This window comes from Equus caballus, chromosome 21, assembly GCF_041296265.1.
Source record: "Equus caballus isolate H_3958 breed thoroughbred chromosome 21, TB-T2T, whole genome shotgun sequence".
NCBI classification, from domain to species: Eukaryota; Metazoa; Chordata; class Mammalia; order Perissodactyla; family Equidae; genus Equus; species Equus caballus.
In genome coordinates, this window is record NC_091704.1 from 33,807,051 (window position 1) to 33,822,008 (window position 14,958).

General features: G+C 39.1%; 1 protein-coding gene across 2 annotated transcripts in view; it reads right to left on the reverse strand.

The window, feature by feature from the left end:
- The window catches only part of ITGA2 (integrin subunit alpha 2), a 93,566-nt gene that overhangs the window by 61,983 nt on the left and 16,625 nt on the right, over positions 1-14,958 (reverse strand). For both annotated transcript variants that reach the window (XM_070246825.1, XM_005604279.4), the window contains one exon: positions 6,751-6,871. In XM_070246825.1, the coding sequence (XP_070102926.1) occupies positions 6,751-6,871 (121 nt within the window). The remainder of the gene's footprint in view (positions 1-6,750; positions 6,872-14,958) is intronic.

Below are 14,958 nucleotides of genomic sequence, written 5' to 3' on the forward strand. Positions count from 1 at the left end.
TCTAACTGGCCACAAAGCCTAGATCTGCACTGATGTCTTTCCATTCCAAATCCCCAATCTTTTCCATCATAAATTTACTTAGAACTCATCTGGAGGAGAAGTCCTCATTGTTTTCTCATTTTGTGGGTCATAAACAAATTAACAAATAGGTTCCACCTGTGCTACTTCGCATTCCCCAAATCCCACTTCCGAGGGGGTTAGACAGATTGAGAAGTTTCAGACAGCCGGCCACCAGAAGAGGGGTGTGTCTGTATTACATATATATAACGTCTAAGGGAAAGACTCACAGTTTATTAAGGGAATTCATAGTAATACCACCTTTGTAAACGAACTTTACTCCAGAAACAGACGTTCAGGTGTTAATGCAAAGAAAGCTTAAAATGATAAGACTAGCTGCTGAGGCATGGAGGGTTTTCACAGATCACTGAAGGTCTCCAGACACTCTGGAGCAGCAGACCTATCCCACACGCAAGTCACAAAAGATGGGTGTTTATGTGTGTTTGTGTGTTTGCAGGTATACACAAATTTGTGTCCAGAGTTGGGGAAGAGAGAATTAAGTCAGGGCGAGGGATATTTGAAGTGCCCTTTCTACTACAGATTTTTATTTATGATAATTAATGTAAGCCACTCAAAATATTTAGCCATAAATATTATTTTAACTTAGTGGAAAAAAATTAACAACTCTGCTGTGACAAATGTAGGTGAGTGAACACTGGGGTGGTCCATGGGGTCCTAAAGGTGTTTGGTTCCCTGTTTATCCCGCCTCTACTGCTAACCAAGGGAAAGTCACTGTTGGCAGATGACATGCCACTTTCACACCTCTATTAGTCAGGCTGAGCAGTGGTTTAATTAGATGGGACTAGCATAATAATTATTTACAAAAATATTAGCAACAAGTTTTTCAAACTTAAAAGTGCAAGACTGTTATAATCAGACTTCTAATGCCCTCACAGAATCAAAAATTGGACTAAGTTATAAGTTAGTGAAAATTAACTAAAATGTAATGAAAGAATACAAAGGAATATATGTGCCATGGATTTAAAATCAAAGCAAACCCTGTGAATAAACAAAGTGAGCATGTTAAATGGCACTGCCAGGAAAACCTAACGGCCAGAGAATTTTATCTTTGGAAAGAAACATAAAGGATGATATTGGCTAATCTTTAAAGGCCATAATGAAAGACAAAGACGTAGTTATTTTGGAAAAGGGATCAGAATAGCATTCTTGGCCAAGAAGAAGAAATGGGCAGAAACTAATCCAGTGTGCATGGAAGCTAATCCACGACAGATGAGAAATGGTTAAGGAGCAGGCAGCGGAGAGAAGTCGGGAGGAACCAGTTATGAAGAATCCTGGTTTTCTTCCTATATACTCATGAAAGTATGTCACATATGCACAATGATTGAGTTTTTGAAGTGCTTTATTTTTATTCTGTCACAAGGTACTCAAAACATACTGGTGTGGTAGGGATGGCACTCTCTTTGTGCTCCAGAGAGGTTGTGTGACTTTCCCAAAGTCACTCAGCTAGTGGTGGGGGAGCTGAGGGTTAAACAAACCCTTGTGCTCTGGCTCTTGACTTATATGACAAGTCCTTGTCCATGAGACAATGAAAAGACAGATGCTAACTGTCATCCCTGCCCAGGCAAGACTTTTCTGTGACACAACTTTTAGTTCAAGATACTGAATGAAGTTTATCTTACTTTATAAAGTTTACATACATGAAAATTATATTTAAATGTTATTTATAAACATACATAAATATATATACATATATAAATTACATATATAAATTACATTCTGCTACTCTCCTCCTTGGATACTTACAAAAATACATCTATTTGGAACATCTCATCTCTGTTTTGCGTTAATCTACCCTATGCTTATTGCCTATTAGCTCTGTAATCTTGGCAAACTACTTAACCTGTCTAAGTCTCAGTCTCCCCATTTGTAAAAGGGAGAACAATTTTACAAAACTCTTAGAGTCATTACGAGTACTAAGCGTTTGACAAAGAAAGAGAGTTCAGTAAAACTAGGTATTGTTATTATCAATGTACTATATGACATAATCTTTGATGTTTGTTATAGAATGGAATGTTTCTTCTTTATTCTTTATTTAAAATTCCCTTACAGACATATCTGTGTAAGACAATCTGTTATATTTATAACACACATAGGGCTTTATTAAAATTTTTCTTAATTAAATAGTTAAAACTATAATATAAGCTCATATATAGATGGAATTTTTTGTGGGCCATAACACACGTTCATTTTAATCCTCCTATTTTCTTAAGGTACAAGCCCGCACTAGTTCTCATTGGAACAAGAAAATACATTTCTACCACTGGAAATACCCTCAATTCCCACACAGTCCTCGTCACACAAGTGATTGCAGTGTTCTAAGGTTTTTGAGTCATATAATGAGCTCAGATTGTGCTTGGGAAAGGCCTTCAGATCAGACAAACAGTGTACATCCCCACGAGCTTCCAGGAAGCGATTTTAAATATATCTCAATCCTTTGTATAATTGTTTGTGATAAACATTGCCTCATCTACATTTGAACATCCTGTGTGTAAAATGACGGCTCCTAAGCGAGATGACCCTCTGCCTACACTGCAGGGAGAACAGACCACAACTTTACTTACAGACAGAGGGGCGCGCTGGTGCTCTGCGTGGGAGGGAATCTTGCTTCTAAAATTATCCAGCTCATCTGAGACTGTTAAAAAGGTTCAAGAATTCTCAAAGCCATATCACCACTATTTCTAGGGTCGAAGTCCACAGTGTAATAAAAGTCTAATAAATAAAACTAGCAAAAGAGTCAAGATTATTTTGTTAAAATCTTATAGATCCCAATGTAAAATATGCCCACAAATTCTTAGAAACATGGGACATATGGAATAGCTAAGGTTGTACTTTAAAAATAGTGGAGTGTGATTTAAGAAAACTCAGACTAGATCCTTAAGTGAATTGTCAGAAGGAAGGAAAGGGCTGAGAGATGGAGTTGGGCTCAACAAGAGAGATTGCAAAGAAAGTCAAACTAAGCAGAGGAAAAAACTACCAAAGGCAGCTTCAGAACAAGCAGAAAGGGAGTAAAGGAAATAAAGGGATGTGTGTGCGTGTGTATGTATTATATATATACAATGTCTAAGGGAAAAAGACTCACAATTTATTAAGGGAATTTATAGTAATACCACTTTCTGTGCCCAAAGTTAACTTGATTAGTATCAGAAGGAAAGTTAATGTTTCAACAGTCCTTCCCACATCTGCTACTTCCATAATGTCTGTCCGATTGTCATAAATTAGGAGTGGAAAAGGGCACAGTGCCAACTGTCAAAACAAATAGGCAATTCTGGATTCCAAGTTTCATATTATTTTCCTTGAGCCTGAGAGTTGTGAAGGCTGCTTGTCCTAATTGTGGCCCATTCCAGCACTGGAGTGGGAAAACCCATTCACCTGGATCCTACCACAGCCCTGCCCTCTGTGACAAGGCACCTTGGCAGGGCAAGGCACCTTGGCAGGGCCAGGCGAATGAGAGAGGTCAGGAGGGAACCTGGACCCTCTAGGGTCCCAGGCCTTGGGAAGAGAAAATGAGCTCTTAATAGCAAGTTAATATAACTAGTGACACTGAAAGAACACACACTATTAACTACAAGGGGTTGGCACTTAGGTCTCCAGCATTATTCACGGCTGCCTACTCTGCATGTAAATCTTCCTCATTGACTCTACTCCACACTCCTTGAAGTCAAGGTCTATGCTTTGTACACTCTGCACCTCCCGTAGTGTCCAGCCTATGGTAGATTAGAAGATCATGGCCACAACCTGGCCTCTGTGCTTCTCTGCTTTGCAAGGCCAGATCAGTGAAAGGACACAGACTGGCATGCCAGGCCAGCTTTTGTTGTCTTTCCTTCCTGCTTCACACCTCCACAGGGTTAGCCTCTCAGGTAAGACAATGACTCTCCCTTCTCTTCTTGTGTGGTGGCCTATGCTCATACCAGCTGGTGATTATATATAGGCTTGAGGAAAGTAAGGCCTTGCTCAGCCTAATACTACACCTTACCAGAAAGCTCTACACTGTAGTTAAAAGCACTAGCCCAGCCATTAATAGCGTGGTGTCTTGTTTTCACATAGCCATTGTCCTGTGTTTACACATCTTTCAGGAATGTCATGAGAAAGCCAAGGCAGGATTTAGAAATGTCTGATGTCCCTGGTCTTAACACAACCCTATGAGCACCAGAATCTCACCATAAACTGCTAATACACTTGTCTTAACAATGTCTTGTGTGCTTAGAGGGAATCCTGGAGAGAGAAAGAAGAAATGGTTACCTCTCACTTTCCCAGGATTCTGAGTGCTAGGTTCCTGTCAACTTTCTGTCTCTTTTTCTCTTCCTCAATTTCCAACCTGCAGTGTGTCCAGTGGTTGAGTTGCCTTACAATTCGCGACAGGCTTATTGTCTTAAATAGCATCTATTACTAGTGGTGGCTCTTTCTCTTAGATTTACCCCATCCCAGAAAAACTGTTACTTAAAAAGAATAACCTCAAGCTTAATGCCAGCTTTCCCTCAGCAAGTCCATGCTTATGAATTAGATTATCAGAGTGCGTCTGAAGGTCTTGTTCAGCTCAGACTTAAGTCAGTCTACTACAGTTCACTTTGTAGAGTACTTTGGGTGAATCATTTGGGAATAGGACTTTCATTCATGCATTCGATGAATAATCATTCATCCCCTACTCAATGCCAGATACCACTCTGGGTTCTGTGGACACACCAGTGAACAAAACAATGTCTCTATTCTCAGAGAGAGGCCGAAGACAGACAATGAACCTATAAACAAATAAAGATCATTTCAGATGGTAATAACTGCTACACAGAAAATAAATCAGCATAAAAGGCTAGAGTGACCAAGAGGCGTGGTGAAGTGCTAACTTAGATAGGCTTGTCCTAAAGGTCTCTATGAGGAGGAAATATTTGAGCTGACACTGAAAGAAGAGGATCAACCAACCAAGTGAAGATCTTGAGAAGCTGGTTCCTTCCAGGAGAAAAGCATGTGCAGAAGCTTTGAAGCAGGAATGAGTTTGGTGTGTTCAAGGGGCAGACAACAGACAGAACTCATGGAGCACAGTGAATAATAATAAGGGTGAGGGGGTAAAACCTGAGATGGGAGAGGCAGACTGAGACCAGAGCATGGAGGATCCTTTAAGGAATTTTATTTTATTTTAATTGCAGTGGAAAGGCACAGAGGGTTTCATTAAAGTGGAGATGTTTGATATGGGCGTCCACAGTTCAGGAAAGAATCAGGGCTGGATATGTAGAACTGTAGGTCATTAGCAACTTCATCTGCTAGATTCCAAGGTCAAACTACACTGACCATAACGTCTCTCTAGCTTCCTTATGTGGTTACCAAAGCAGAATCAGATAATTGTCGGAGGGGCACTCTCTCTCATATCCCAAATAATGACAGTAATTGCTATTCTTTGGGTTTCCAACCAGATTGTTCTTATCCTTCCGAGTGATTGACAAACTGTCTGCAACATACCCTGCTTTCCAAGTCTCCTCACGTTAGTTAATACTCTTCTCCAGCCTTTTCATCTCCACCTCTTAAGACCCGCCGCATGTGTCACCTCCTCCAAGACACCTTTTGAGAGACATTACCCTCTCAAGTGAGAATTTCACTTTGTTTCCTATCACACAGACAGGCATGCTCCAAAATGTGAATAATTTGCATTTTAATATTTCTTTGAACTGAATTTTTTAGAACCTCAAACATAAGTTCACACAGAAAACAAGGCAATAAATTATAGGTCTATTTGATAAGCCAACAACAGCTCATTTAATCATTGGCAAGAGCTCTAGAGGATCTAGGATCTGAAGCTCCAGGGTGAGTCCGAAGCCTTCTGCCGCAACAGGGAGATAAGGTTCCAACGGCACGACTCCTGTCCACCAGTGGCATCAACTCTGGCAGAAGAGGAGCTACAGCTCTTCTGCCTAAAGACAACTTTCAGAATCATCTGATTTCCCCTGGGCTGATTTTCATTATTATTATGGGAAATTTAAACCAGCAATGGGGGTATATGTTTCCATATCCACGAAGGAAGTTGTGCATAAGTGTAACTATGGTTTATAAATGTAACCCTTACACAGCATTAAAAAACTGGGGCACTTTGGGGCAAAAATAAAAGATGCTAAATGCACTAGAGAAAGGCACCTTGTAAATTTTGCATGGATGCTTGGGAGGATTCTTTACCACATGGAGTAGGTAAGGCTGACTTAGAATGAAGCCAGTAGACGAAGCCTTGCTGAAGGAGAAAATTTAGGCAAAAATTCTACCATCTAGAAATGGCCCAGAGGCAGCATTAGCTAGCCGAATATTTAAAAGGCTCAATGGGTACCAGTTTACAGAAGAAGAAATGAAGACAAATCTATCTATCTATCTATCTATCTATCTATCTATCTATCCATCCATCCATCTACCTATCTATCATCTATCTATCTATTAAATGGCCAAAACTGGTATCGTGAATTCCCTATGGAATATTTAGAGAAAGTTTTCTATTCAGGTTTTTAAAAAGTACCATTACACCATCCCATTAATCATCAATCTCAGTGTTATCAACTCTCAAGGAAAGATCCTTCATTTAAGGATATTTGGGAGCTACTTACTGATAACATATTCATGCACCAATTTGAACAAGCAATTGGAATCAAATATTAAATCTCTTTACTATTTTTATTGAAATAATAAAGAAGAGATTATTCTTACCAGTTGCCTTTTGGATTTAGAAACTGCTGCACCGCATAGCCAAACTGTTCACTTGAAGGACCAGAAAATATCTTTGCTTCCGGGAGACCGACATTGTATGCCATACAACAGTTTAAAATGCCTATGAAGAAAAATGAAAGCAAAGTTCATACTTACAACACGTGAATACAAATTTGTAACATAATTCTCAAAGGCCACCTAAAAAAACTTGTTTGACGTAATAATTATTCTCTTTTTTAGTGTTTACCAAGAAATCCTAGCTACTACTTTTTAAGTGCTTATTTGGGGCCCTGGCACCACGCTAAGTACTTTATACGCATGATTCATCATCTCTTCATCTTCATAGCAATGCTAGGAGATGGTTGCTAATATTATATTTGTTTTGCAGAGATTTCTGAGGTTTCCAGAAATGTGCATCTCACAGGTGGGAAGTGATAAGGGTAAAGTCAGCACTTGAGCACAGGACTGTCTGAATCCAGAGCATGAACCCTTAAACCACATATTCCCTCTAGGCATTCTTAAGTAACTTCAGTTCTATTTGTCCTTTCTAACACAATAAGACTCTAAGCCACTCACGGGCAGCGTCTGAAGGCTATCTTCTATTTCTTCTGTATCCCCCTGAAGGTCTTGAATGGACTCATATGAACTGTCTCGAAAAAGCACTGCTGACTACATCAAAGGAGGGAGAAAATTCACAGCTCCTTGAAAATTCTATCATTTTCTTTCAGAAGGGATCATTTTTGAGGATGAAAATGTAGGGGAAGATGTCCTATCTTTTTTCCTGTAGGAACTGTCAAAATTGGGTTTGCTTTTTGATGCTTCTTTCTGAAGGCTCAAGAAACGATAATCATTTTCAAAAACAACAAAGACCTTGATAGGATAAAGCCCTGATAGACTTTTTTGAAAAACCTTGTTTCTGATGGAAACAGAATGAGGGAAAAGAGTAAAGTTGATAAAATCTCCTTCTCTGATGTGGATAGCATTAATGCTGGCAGTCCTTCATGCTGGAGAAAGAAGGCTGGGTGGATCTTAACGCTCTTTGTGGAAACGGGAATATGCTTCATACTGTTTAAGATCAGTATTTATTTTTGCAGACACTGAAGGCAGAGTGGACTTTTAAAAACCGACATCAAAATTCCATTAATATGTGTTTTCACAAAGGATATCCCACTTTCTGAGCAGCATTGAAAGTGCACAGTATTTCATAAGTCTATTGTTTCAGGCACTGAAAGGATGGAAGAAAAGGGCTTACTCTTCCATTGTCCCTGCGTACTTCCGGGAGCAGATTCTGCAGAGAGCTCCAAAGGAATAATGAAGTCAATGATGAAGCTTTGGGGACTTAAGGTCGTTAACATGCTTCTCTATGTGCCAAAATCATTCTACTGTGGATTTGTTCACTCAAGAGAGCTCAGCTCATTATTTCTTAGAAATACGTGCTGCCAGGAAGAGAAGGACAAATAATTTTGAAATACTCTGCAGCAAAATCTACATAGCTCTCTATTTGAAAATTTTCTCCTTACTGTCTATTTTTCATATGTACCACCACTTCCTTTTATTTTTGAGGAAATAAAATGCAAAAGAAAATAACAATGCAAATTAAGCAGAGAACGAGAAGTGACATTCAGAATACTGGTGATTCCAATCAACAGTTAAACTTCACCCCATTGTGCAGAATTCAATAAATGCTATTTAAATGTTACTAATTATCTAACATATTAGCAAAAGCTTGGGGAGCTGATGCCAAACTGCTCCCACTTTTAAAATATCTAATGCTGGAAAGACCACATATGACTGTATATATAATGACATTGTTTTTTTCCCTATAAATTAGACTTCAGCAGATCATGTAATGATATGAAATCATGATGGAGTTCGTTTTATCACCTCACAGTTAAATTCTATTATATACATGCATATATATGTGTAAATATGCAGTTATGTGTATATATACATATATGTACATGTATATACATACATACATACATAAAAATATTGTTGGGGCTGGCCTTATGGCATAGTGGTTAAGTTTGCACACTCCCCTTTAGTGGCCTAAGGTTCATGGGTTCAGATCCCGGGCATGGACATATGCACCGCTCATCAAGCCATGCTGTGGCGGCGTCCCATATACAAAGTAGAGGAAGATTGGCAACAGATGTTAGCTCAGGGCTGATCTTCCTCACCAAAAATAAATAAAAATAAATGTTAAAAAAAAGTAAATCAGATCATTTCATCTCTCTGCTTAAAGTACCCCAATGTCTTGCCAATACACTGAGAACAAAATCTAACTTCCTTTACCATGGTTTCAAAGGTCCTTCATGATCTGGCAGTTGTGTATCTGGTGACCTCACTTTCCATCACCCTCTTTGCTTACTGTGTTCCAGCCACACTAGATTTCCTTCTGTCCTCTGAACACATGCGACTCATTCTACTTATGGCCTTTGTAGCCATTGCCCACAACATTCTTCCCAACTCAGCATTTATGTTTTGGCACCTACTCATCATTTAGGTCTTTGCTCAAACGGGTCTCTGCTCTCCTTATGGAGACCTCCCCTGACTCCCCTATCTGGCAACCCAACCTACTCCATCACTACAACACTATCGCAGCACTTACTATCTGAAATTAGATTATGTATCTGCATCGTTTGGTGTCTGTCTCCACCTACTAAAATCTAAGCTCCTTGAAAGCTCAGATCTTGTTTCTTTTATTCATTCTTATTTTCTCAGCCCCTAGGATAATATTTGTTAATGAAATAAATTTTTAATTAATACATGTTCTTCAATAATGACTTAGAACATAGAAAAAAATAGAGGGAAAAAGATCACTCATAGTCACATCATTCTAATGCAAGTGAAGTTAATTTGAAGGTATTTCCTTCTAGTATTTTTTCCTCTATTATTTAAACCATAATGTATACCTCAGTTTGTATCCTACTATTTTTTTCTCCTTTGTTTTTGTGATTTGCTTGAGGAAGATTGTTGTTGAGCTAACATCTGTGCCCATATTCCTCGATTTTTTATGTGGGATGCTGCCACAGTGTGGCTAGACAAGCCGTGCTAGGTCCGTGCCTGGGATGTGAACCTGCAAACTCTGGGCTGCCAAAGTGGAGCACGTGAACTTAACCACTACACTACCAGGCCAGCCCCTGTATCCTACTATTTCTTAATGCTTATATCTGCCTGCCTATTTCAGAATCATCTTGACTCATTTGATCCCCACAACCTTGTAAAACAACAAAACTTAGGTATTTTTACCAATGTATGAATAAGGAAACTAGAACTCCTGGAGGTTAAATGCTTTTCTTGCTCAATGTCACCCAATCGGTGGCTGAGCTCTGGGTCTTGCTCTGGCTCATCTTCTCAACCTTATTGTCCAGAATTTCCATTCATAAATGGTCTGCTCATTTTCTTCACAAAACATGTCATTCTCCATCACTATTCCACCATTCCATTGATCCTAAATCTATTCTTTCCTGCTACTTCAATGCTTCTCAAGACCCTGCCTCTTTTGATAAATCTGGACAATCTCAGTTCATTATACTTATTTCTTTTCAAATATATATTTATAATTCACTATCTATGTCACTGTTTCACACTTAGCCTATGAAAGCTAATTCGCATATATAAATTTATGTAATTATTCTATCTAACTCAATGTCTATTTATTCTTTGCAATACCAGTGCTTACAGTAACATGTTCCTATGTCCGTCCTCACAACTTAACTGGATCATATGGAAAAGAACAACCACATTTGGTTCATCTTGTTTCCTTCCCTCCAACCTTGCCCACATGTCTATACACAGTATAAGTGGATCATTCAAAAAATGTTTATCTAGCTCTTTCATGCCAGGCATTTTTCCAGGTCCTGAGGATATAGCAATGAGCAAAATGAACCAGATCCCTGCTGTCTTTGAGCTTCCATTCTGGTAATTTGACTAAAAAGCCAATCATTACATCATAATGTAGTAAGCATTAAATTTCAGAGACATACAAAGAAGCTTGAGACAAAAGTTGAGAAGAGGGTAAATCTCAGTTTTAAGGCTTCACAGACAAGGTGGCAACCAATCTGGATATTGGAGGATGACTTGGAACTCACTACATACAGAGGAAGGTAAAGGTCATTCCGAGCACAAGGAACATCCAGCTTAGCAGCATACAAGTATGAAAGAGAAGCGTATAAAAACAGTGAAAAACTTGGTACAGCAAGTCCTGGATTATTTCATTAAGCTATATATGTCTGGGTCTCTATGAGATGCAGTGAGTCTCAAGATGACTTGAGCTTTGCCCAAAGGGGTCACCAGTACCAATATTTTTACCCAGAGTGTAATCTTCCCTCCTTGTCCTCCTGTGAATGCAATAGCAGCACAGCAAACCCAAAGTATTTATCAAAGGTGACTTTGCATGTGTTTGTTGACTGTAACCAAGCCAAAGTAGTCCATTGAATCTCACCAAAACTTATCACAAATATAAGCATTGTAGTATCTCCTAGAGGGTTAACTTATGTCCTCTATTTCCACAATAAAAAGGGGGCAGTGTTTCATCGATTATAACCTGGAGTGTTGCCATGTTAATATCCATAGACAAACCAGATAGTTAAGCACCAATTGATCAATGCATACTTCTTCTTTCCCCACACATTTGAAAATTTTATAGGACCTCCTACCCTGAGAGTTCCTGCTCATTTCTGAAATAGTTTTTTGGAAAACTTTAATAATTTAAGAATTAGTTTCAACAAATATGGAATTCATTCTCCCATTTTCTTCTGGAACTCAACTTTATGTTACAAGATAATTCAAAAGAGAAATATATATTTGGAGATTAGGTATAGTTAACCCAGTTTTGTTCTCAAAATGTAGTGAAGCAAAGAAAGAAACCAAATCCTTTGAAAACAAGAGCAGAAATAAATGTAGAAAGCAAAACATGCCATTCTATATTTAACAAGAAAAATTTGGGAGGGGAAGTTTATTGAATTCCATGTTATCATTGTCAGAGCTTAATGACACCTATTTGTAGTATAAGATGGCAGGAGGAGGGTCTGATTTGCGTAGCCAAAGCAAAATTTAAGCATATCTACACATGTTGAAGGGCTGACGGGGCAGAACTTTCACAGAAGGGGTTCATTTGCAGAAAGGTCCAGGGAGATAGAGGGGAAGAAATTCATTTTAAGAGAAGAGAATCAAGGCCAAAAGCAAGAGGTAGACTTGGGAAGACAGATGTTTTTAACTAGGATTTTCAGACTGCACTCCAGCCCCTTCCTGCAGATGTGTGCTGGCAGTTTGGGGGTGGGGGGGAGATATGTCTCTGTTAAATAGTGAACAAAAATATATGAAATCTTCCAGTCATAAAATATATAAATCATGGAGATGTAATGTACACTTGGTGACTATAGTTAATAATACTGTTTTATACATTTGAAAGTTAAGACAGTAGATCTTAAAAGTTCTCAGCATAAGAAAAAACTTCGTAATTATGTGTAGTGACGGACGTTAACTAGACTTATTGTGATGATCATTTCACAATATATACACATATCAAATCATTATGTTGTACACTTGAAGCTAATATAATGTATGTCAATCATATCTCAATAAAAATATAAAATACATCCAAATTAATCATATATGTGTGTGTGTATATATATATATGAATATATATATATATGAATTCATATATATATCAACTCTAAGGCTGGAATCTTTATAACAATGCAAGCACAGGGTTTCATTGCTTTAAGGCAGGGGAGCACAATTCTCCCATGGCTGGTAGGGACTGGTCCTTACAAGCTGCACAGGTGTTGGCAGGAACAGGAGTGCAGGACAGTGAGCTGGGTGTCGCAGGCATAGCAGGAAGGCCCAGCAGTCATGGAGACACAGGGAATCACTCCTAGAGGATAGCAAAGTTTCCCTGGAGAACTGTGCTCCAGAGTCCAGGAGAAATGCTCTCACCTAAATCAGGGATGCGTGAGACTCCAGGTATGATCTGTCCTGGGACCAAATTTCTCTCCATCTGTGGATGTGTGAACCCAGAAATCAAGCTATCTGCTTCTAAAATGTGACAGTGTGACAGGCATGTGATAGACATTTCCATTTCAAAAGGGAGAACTTAGAAGGAATAAGGGGGTCACCAGTACCAAAAATGTTTAACAAAGCTGGTTAAATTCCATTAGGTTTCAAGGCCTGAGAATAATCCTCTTGTTGCTCAAGGTTCTGTCCTGTAACAGCTCTATTGGCCTCTGCTTCTCTGTCCCCTTCAGTCCAAGATGGCAGCATTTCAGGTGAGACAACATTCCAGAAAACCTTGTAGGTCTCCTGTGTATGTCATGGGAATCCATGCCATTAGACAAGAGAGCTCGCCATATATTTTTCCCGCATAACTCCATCTCTATTCCTGGCCTCTGCTGAGATTGTTGAGAGGATCCACGAATTACACACCTAATCCATTCAGCAAAACATTTTTCAACTATACCCTTGGCCTTCTCTTCCAAGCACACTCTCCTAACGATGAGTCTCCTAATAGTGGCTTTTTTTTTTTTTTTGTAATCTGATAGGCTGAGAATTTCCCAAATCATTAAGTACTGTTCTTTTTTGTTTAATAGTTCCTTCCTCAATTTATCTCTTTCTTCTTGCATTTTACTACATTCAGCAGGCCATATCTTCAACATTTTGCTGGGAAATTTCCTCAGGTAAATATCTAAGTTCATCATTTGAAGGTTCTACTTTCCACACAACTGTAGGATGCAATTAGGCCAAATTTTCTGCCTCTAGATAACAAGGATCACCTTTCCTCCTGTTTCCAATAACATGTTATTAATTTCTTCCTGAGCCCTCACCAGAAGTGGCTTCAACATTCATTTCCTACCAGCTGCCTCTGCAAAGCAATCTTCAAAGACCATCTCTCCCAATAAGGTAATATTCACTGACTTTGGTGACGAGAATACAGAAATATCTTATATGGGGCCACCATTCAACTTAATGCAATGGATATGCCAAGAATGTAAGATCCTAATTGCTGTTTACCTGGACCATTTATCAGGGTGGTGTTTGCAGCAAGCAACTTTGAAGGATGAGGTAATATCTCCTTTCAAAACAAAGAGCAGGCTTGCTGATTTCTTTTTATGTTTTTATTTTTATTTATTTATTTTTTTAAAGATTGGCATCTGAGCTAACAACTGTTGCCAATCTTCCTTTTTTTTCCCCCCCAAATCCCCCCAGTACATAGTTGTATATTTTAGTTGTGGGTCCTTCTAGTTGTGGCGTGTGGGACACTGCCCCAACATGGCCTAATGAGCTGTGCCATGTCCGTGCCCAGGATCTGAACAAAGTCTGCAAACCCAACCACTCGGCCACGGGGCCGGCCCCTGATTTCTTACTGTAAAACAGCAAGTTCACCAAGCTCAGTGTTCTTCTCTTGTAATGCAACCTGCTGCCTATGCAGGCTTCCATTTGGACTCCTTCATGTAGCCCCCAGGAGACTTCATGAGGAAGCACAAGGGAAGCTGATGTAAACATGCTCATGCTCATGTTGCTTGCTGTACTGTGAGCAACAAAGTCCTTTTCTCTGACTCGGGAGTCTCATGTCATCTGTCAGCATCCATGAAACAGTTAACAGGCTAATGTATTAGCTTGTACATAGTGGAAAATCAAATAGCAGATCTGACAGAATGGAGAACAAAAACTCTGCTGTCAGGAAATTGGGGGCTGAATGACAATGAAAATGGATATGTCCTGGGAGTTCAGAGAAATCCTGGGAGGGCATTGTATTTTCCTACAAGGATGGAATAGGGATTTGAATGATCTTATCTCAATTTTAAGAAGCAGAGAGACTCCATCTGACACCTGGGTAATAATTTCCTGCTTCATGACTTGTGGCCATCTTTTTTTCTTCTTTTTTTACAGTATATACATGTATCATTTATTTGACAATTACTCTGCATTCATATCAAAGAAATATATGCATCACTTGCATGGCCAGAAATAAATCCATTAATATATTATTAAGCTTAAGAGGGTGTTATAGATCAATTGCTCCCCCTCCCAACTCCCATGTTGAAACGCTAACTCCTAATGTGACTGTATTTGAAGATAGGGCCTTTAAAGTTAAAAGAGATCATAAGAATGTGACCCTAGTCTGATAGGACTGCTGTCTACATAAAAAGCAGAAGAGTACCAGAGAAATCTCTCCCCATGTGCACACAGAGGAAGGCCACCTGA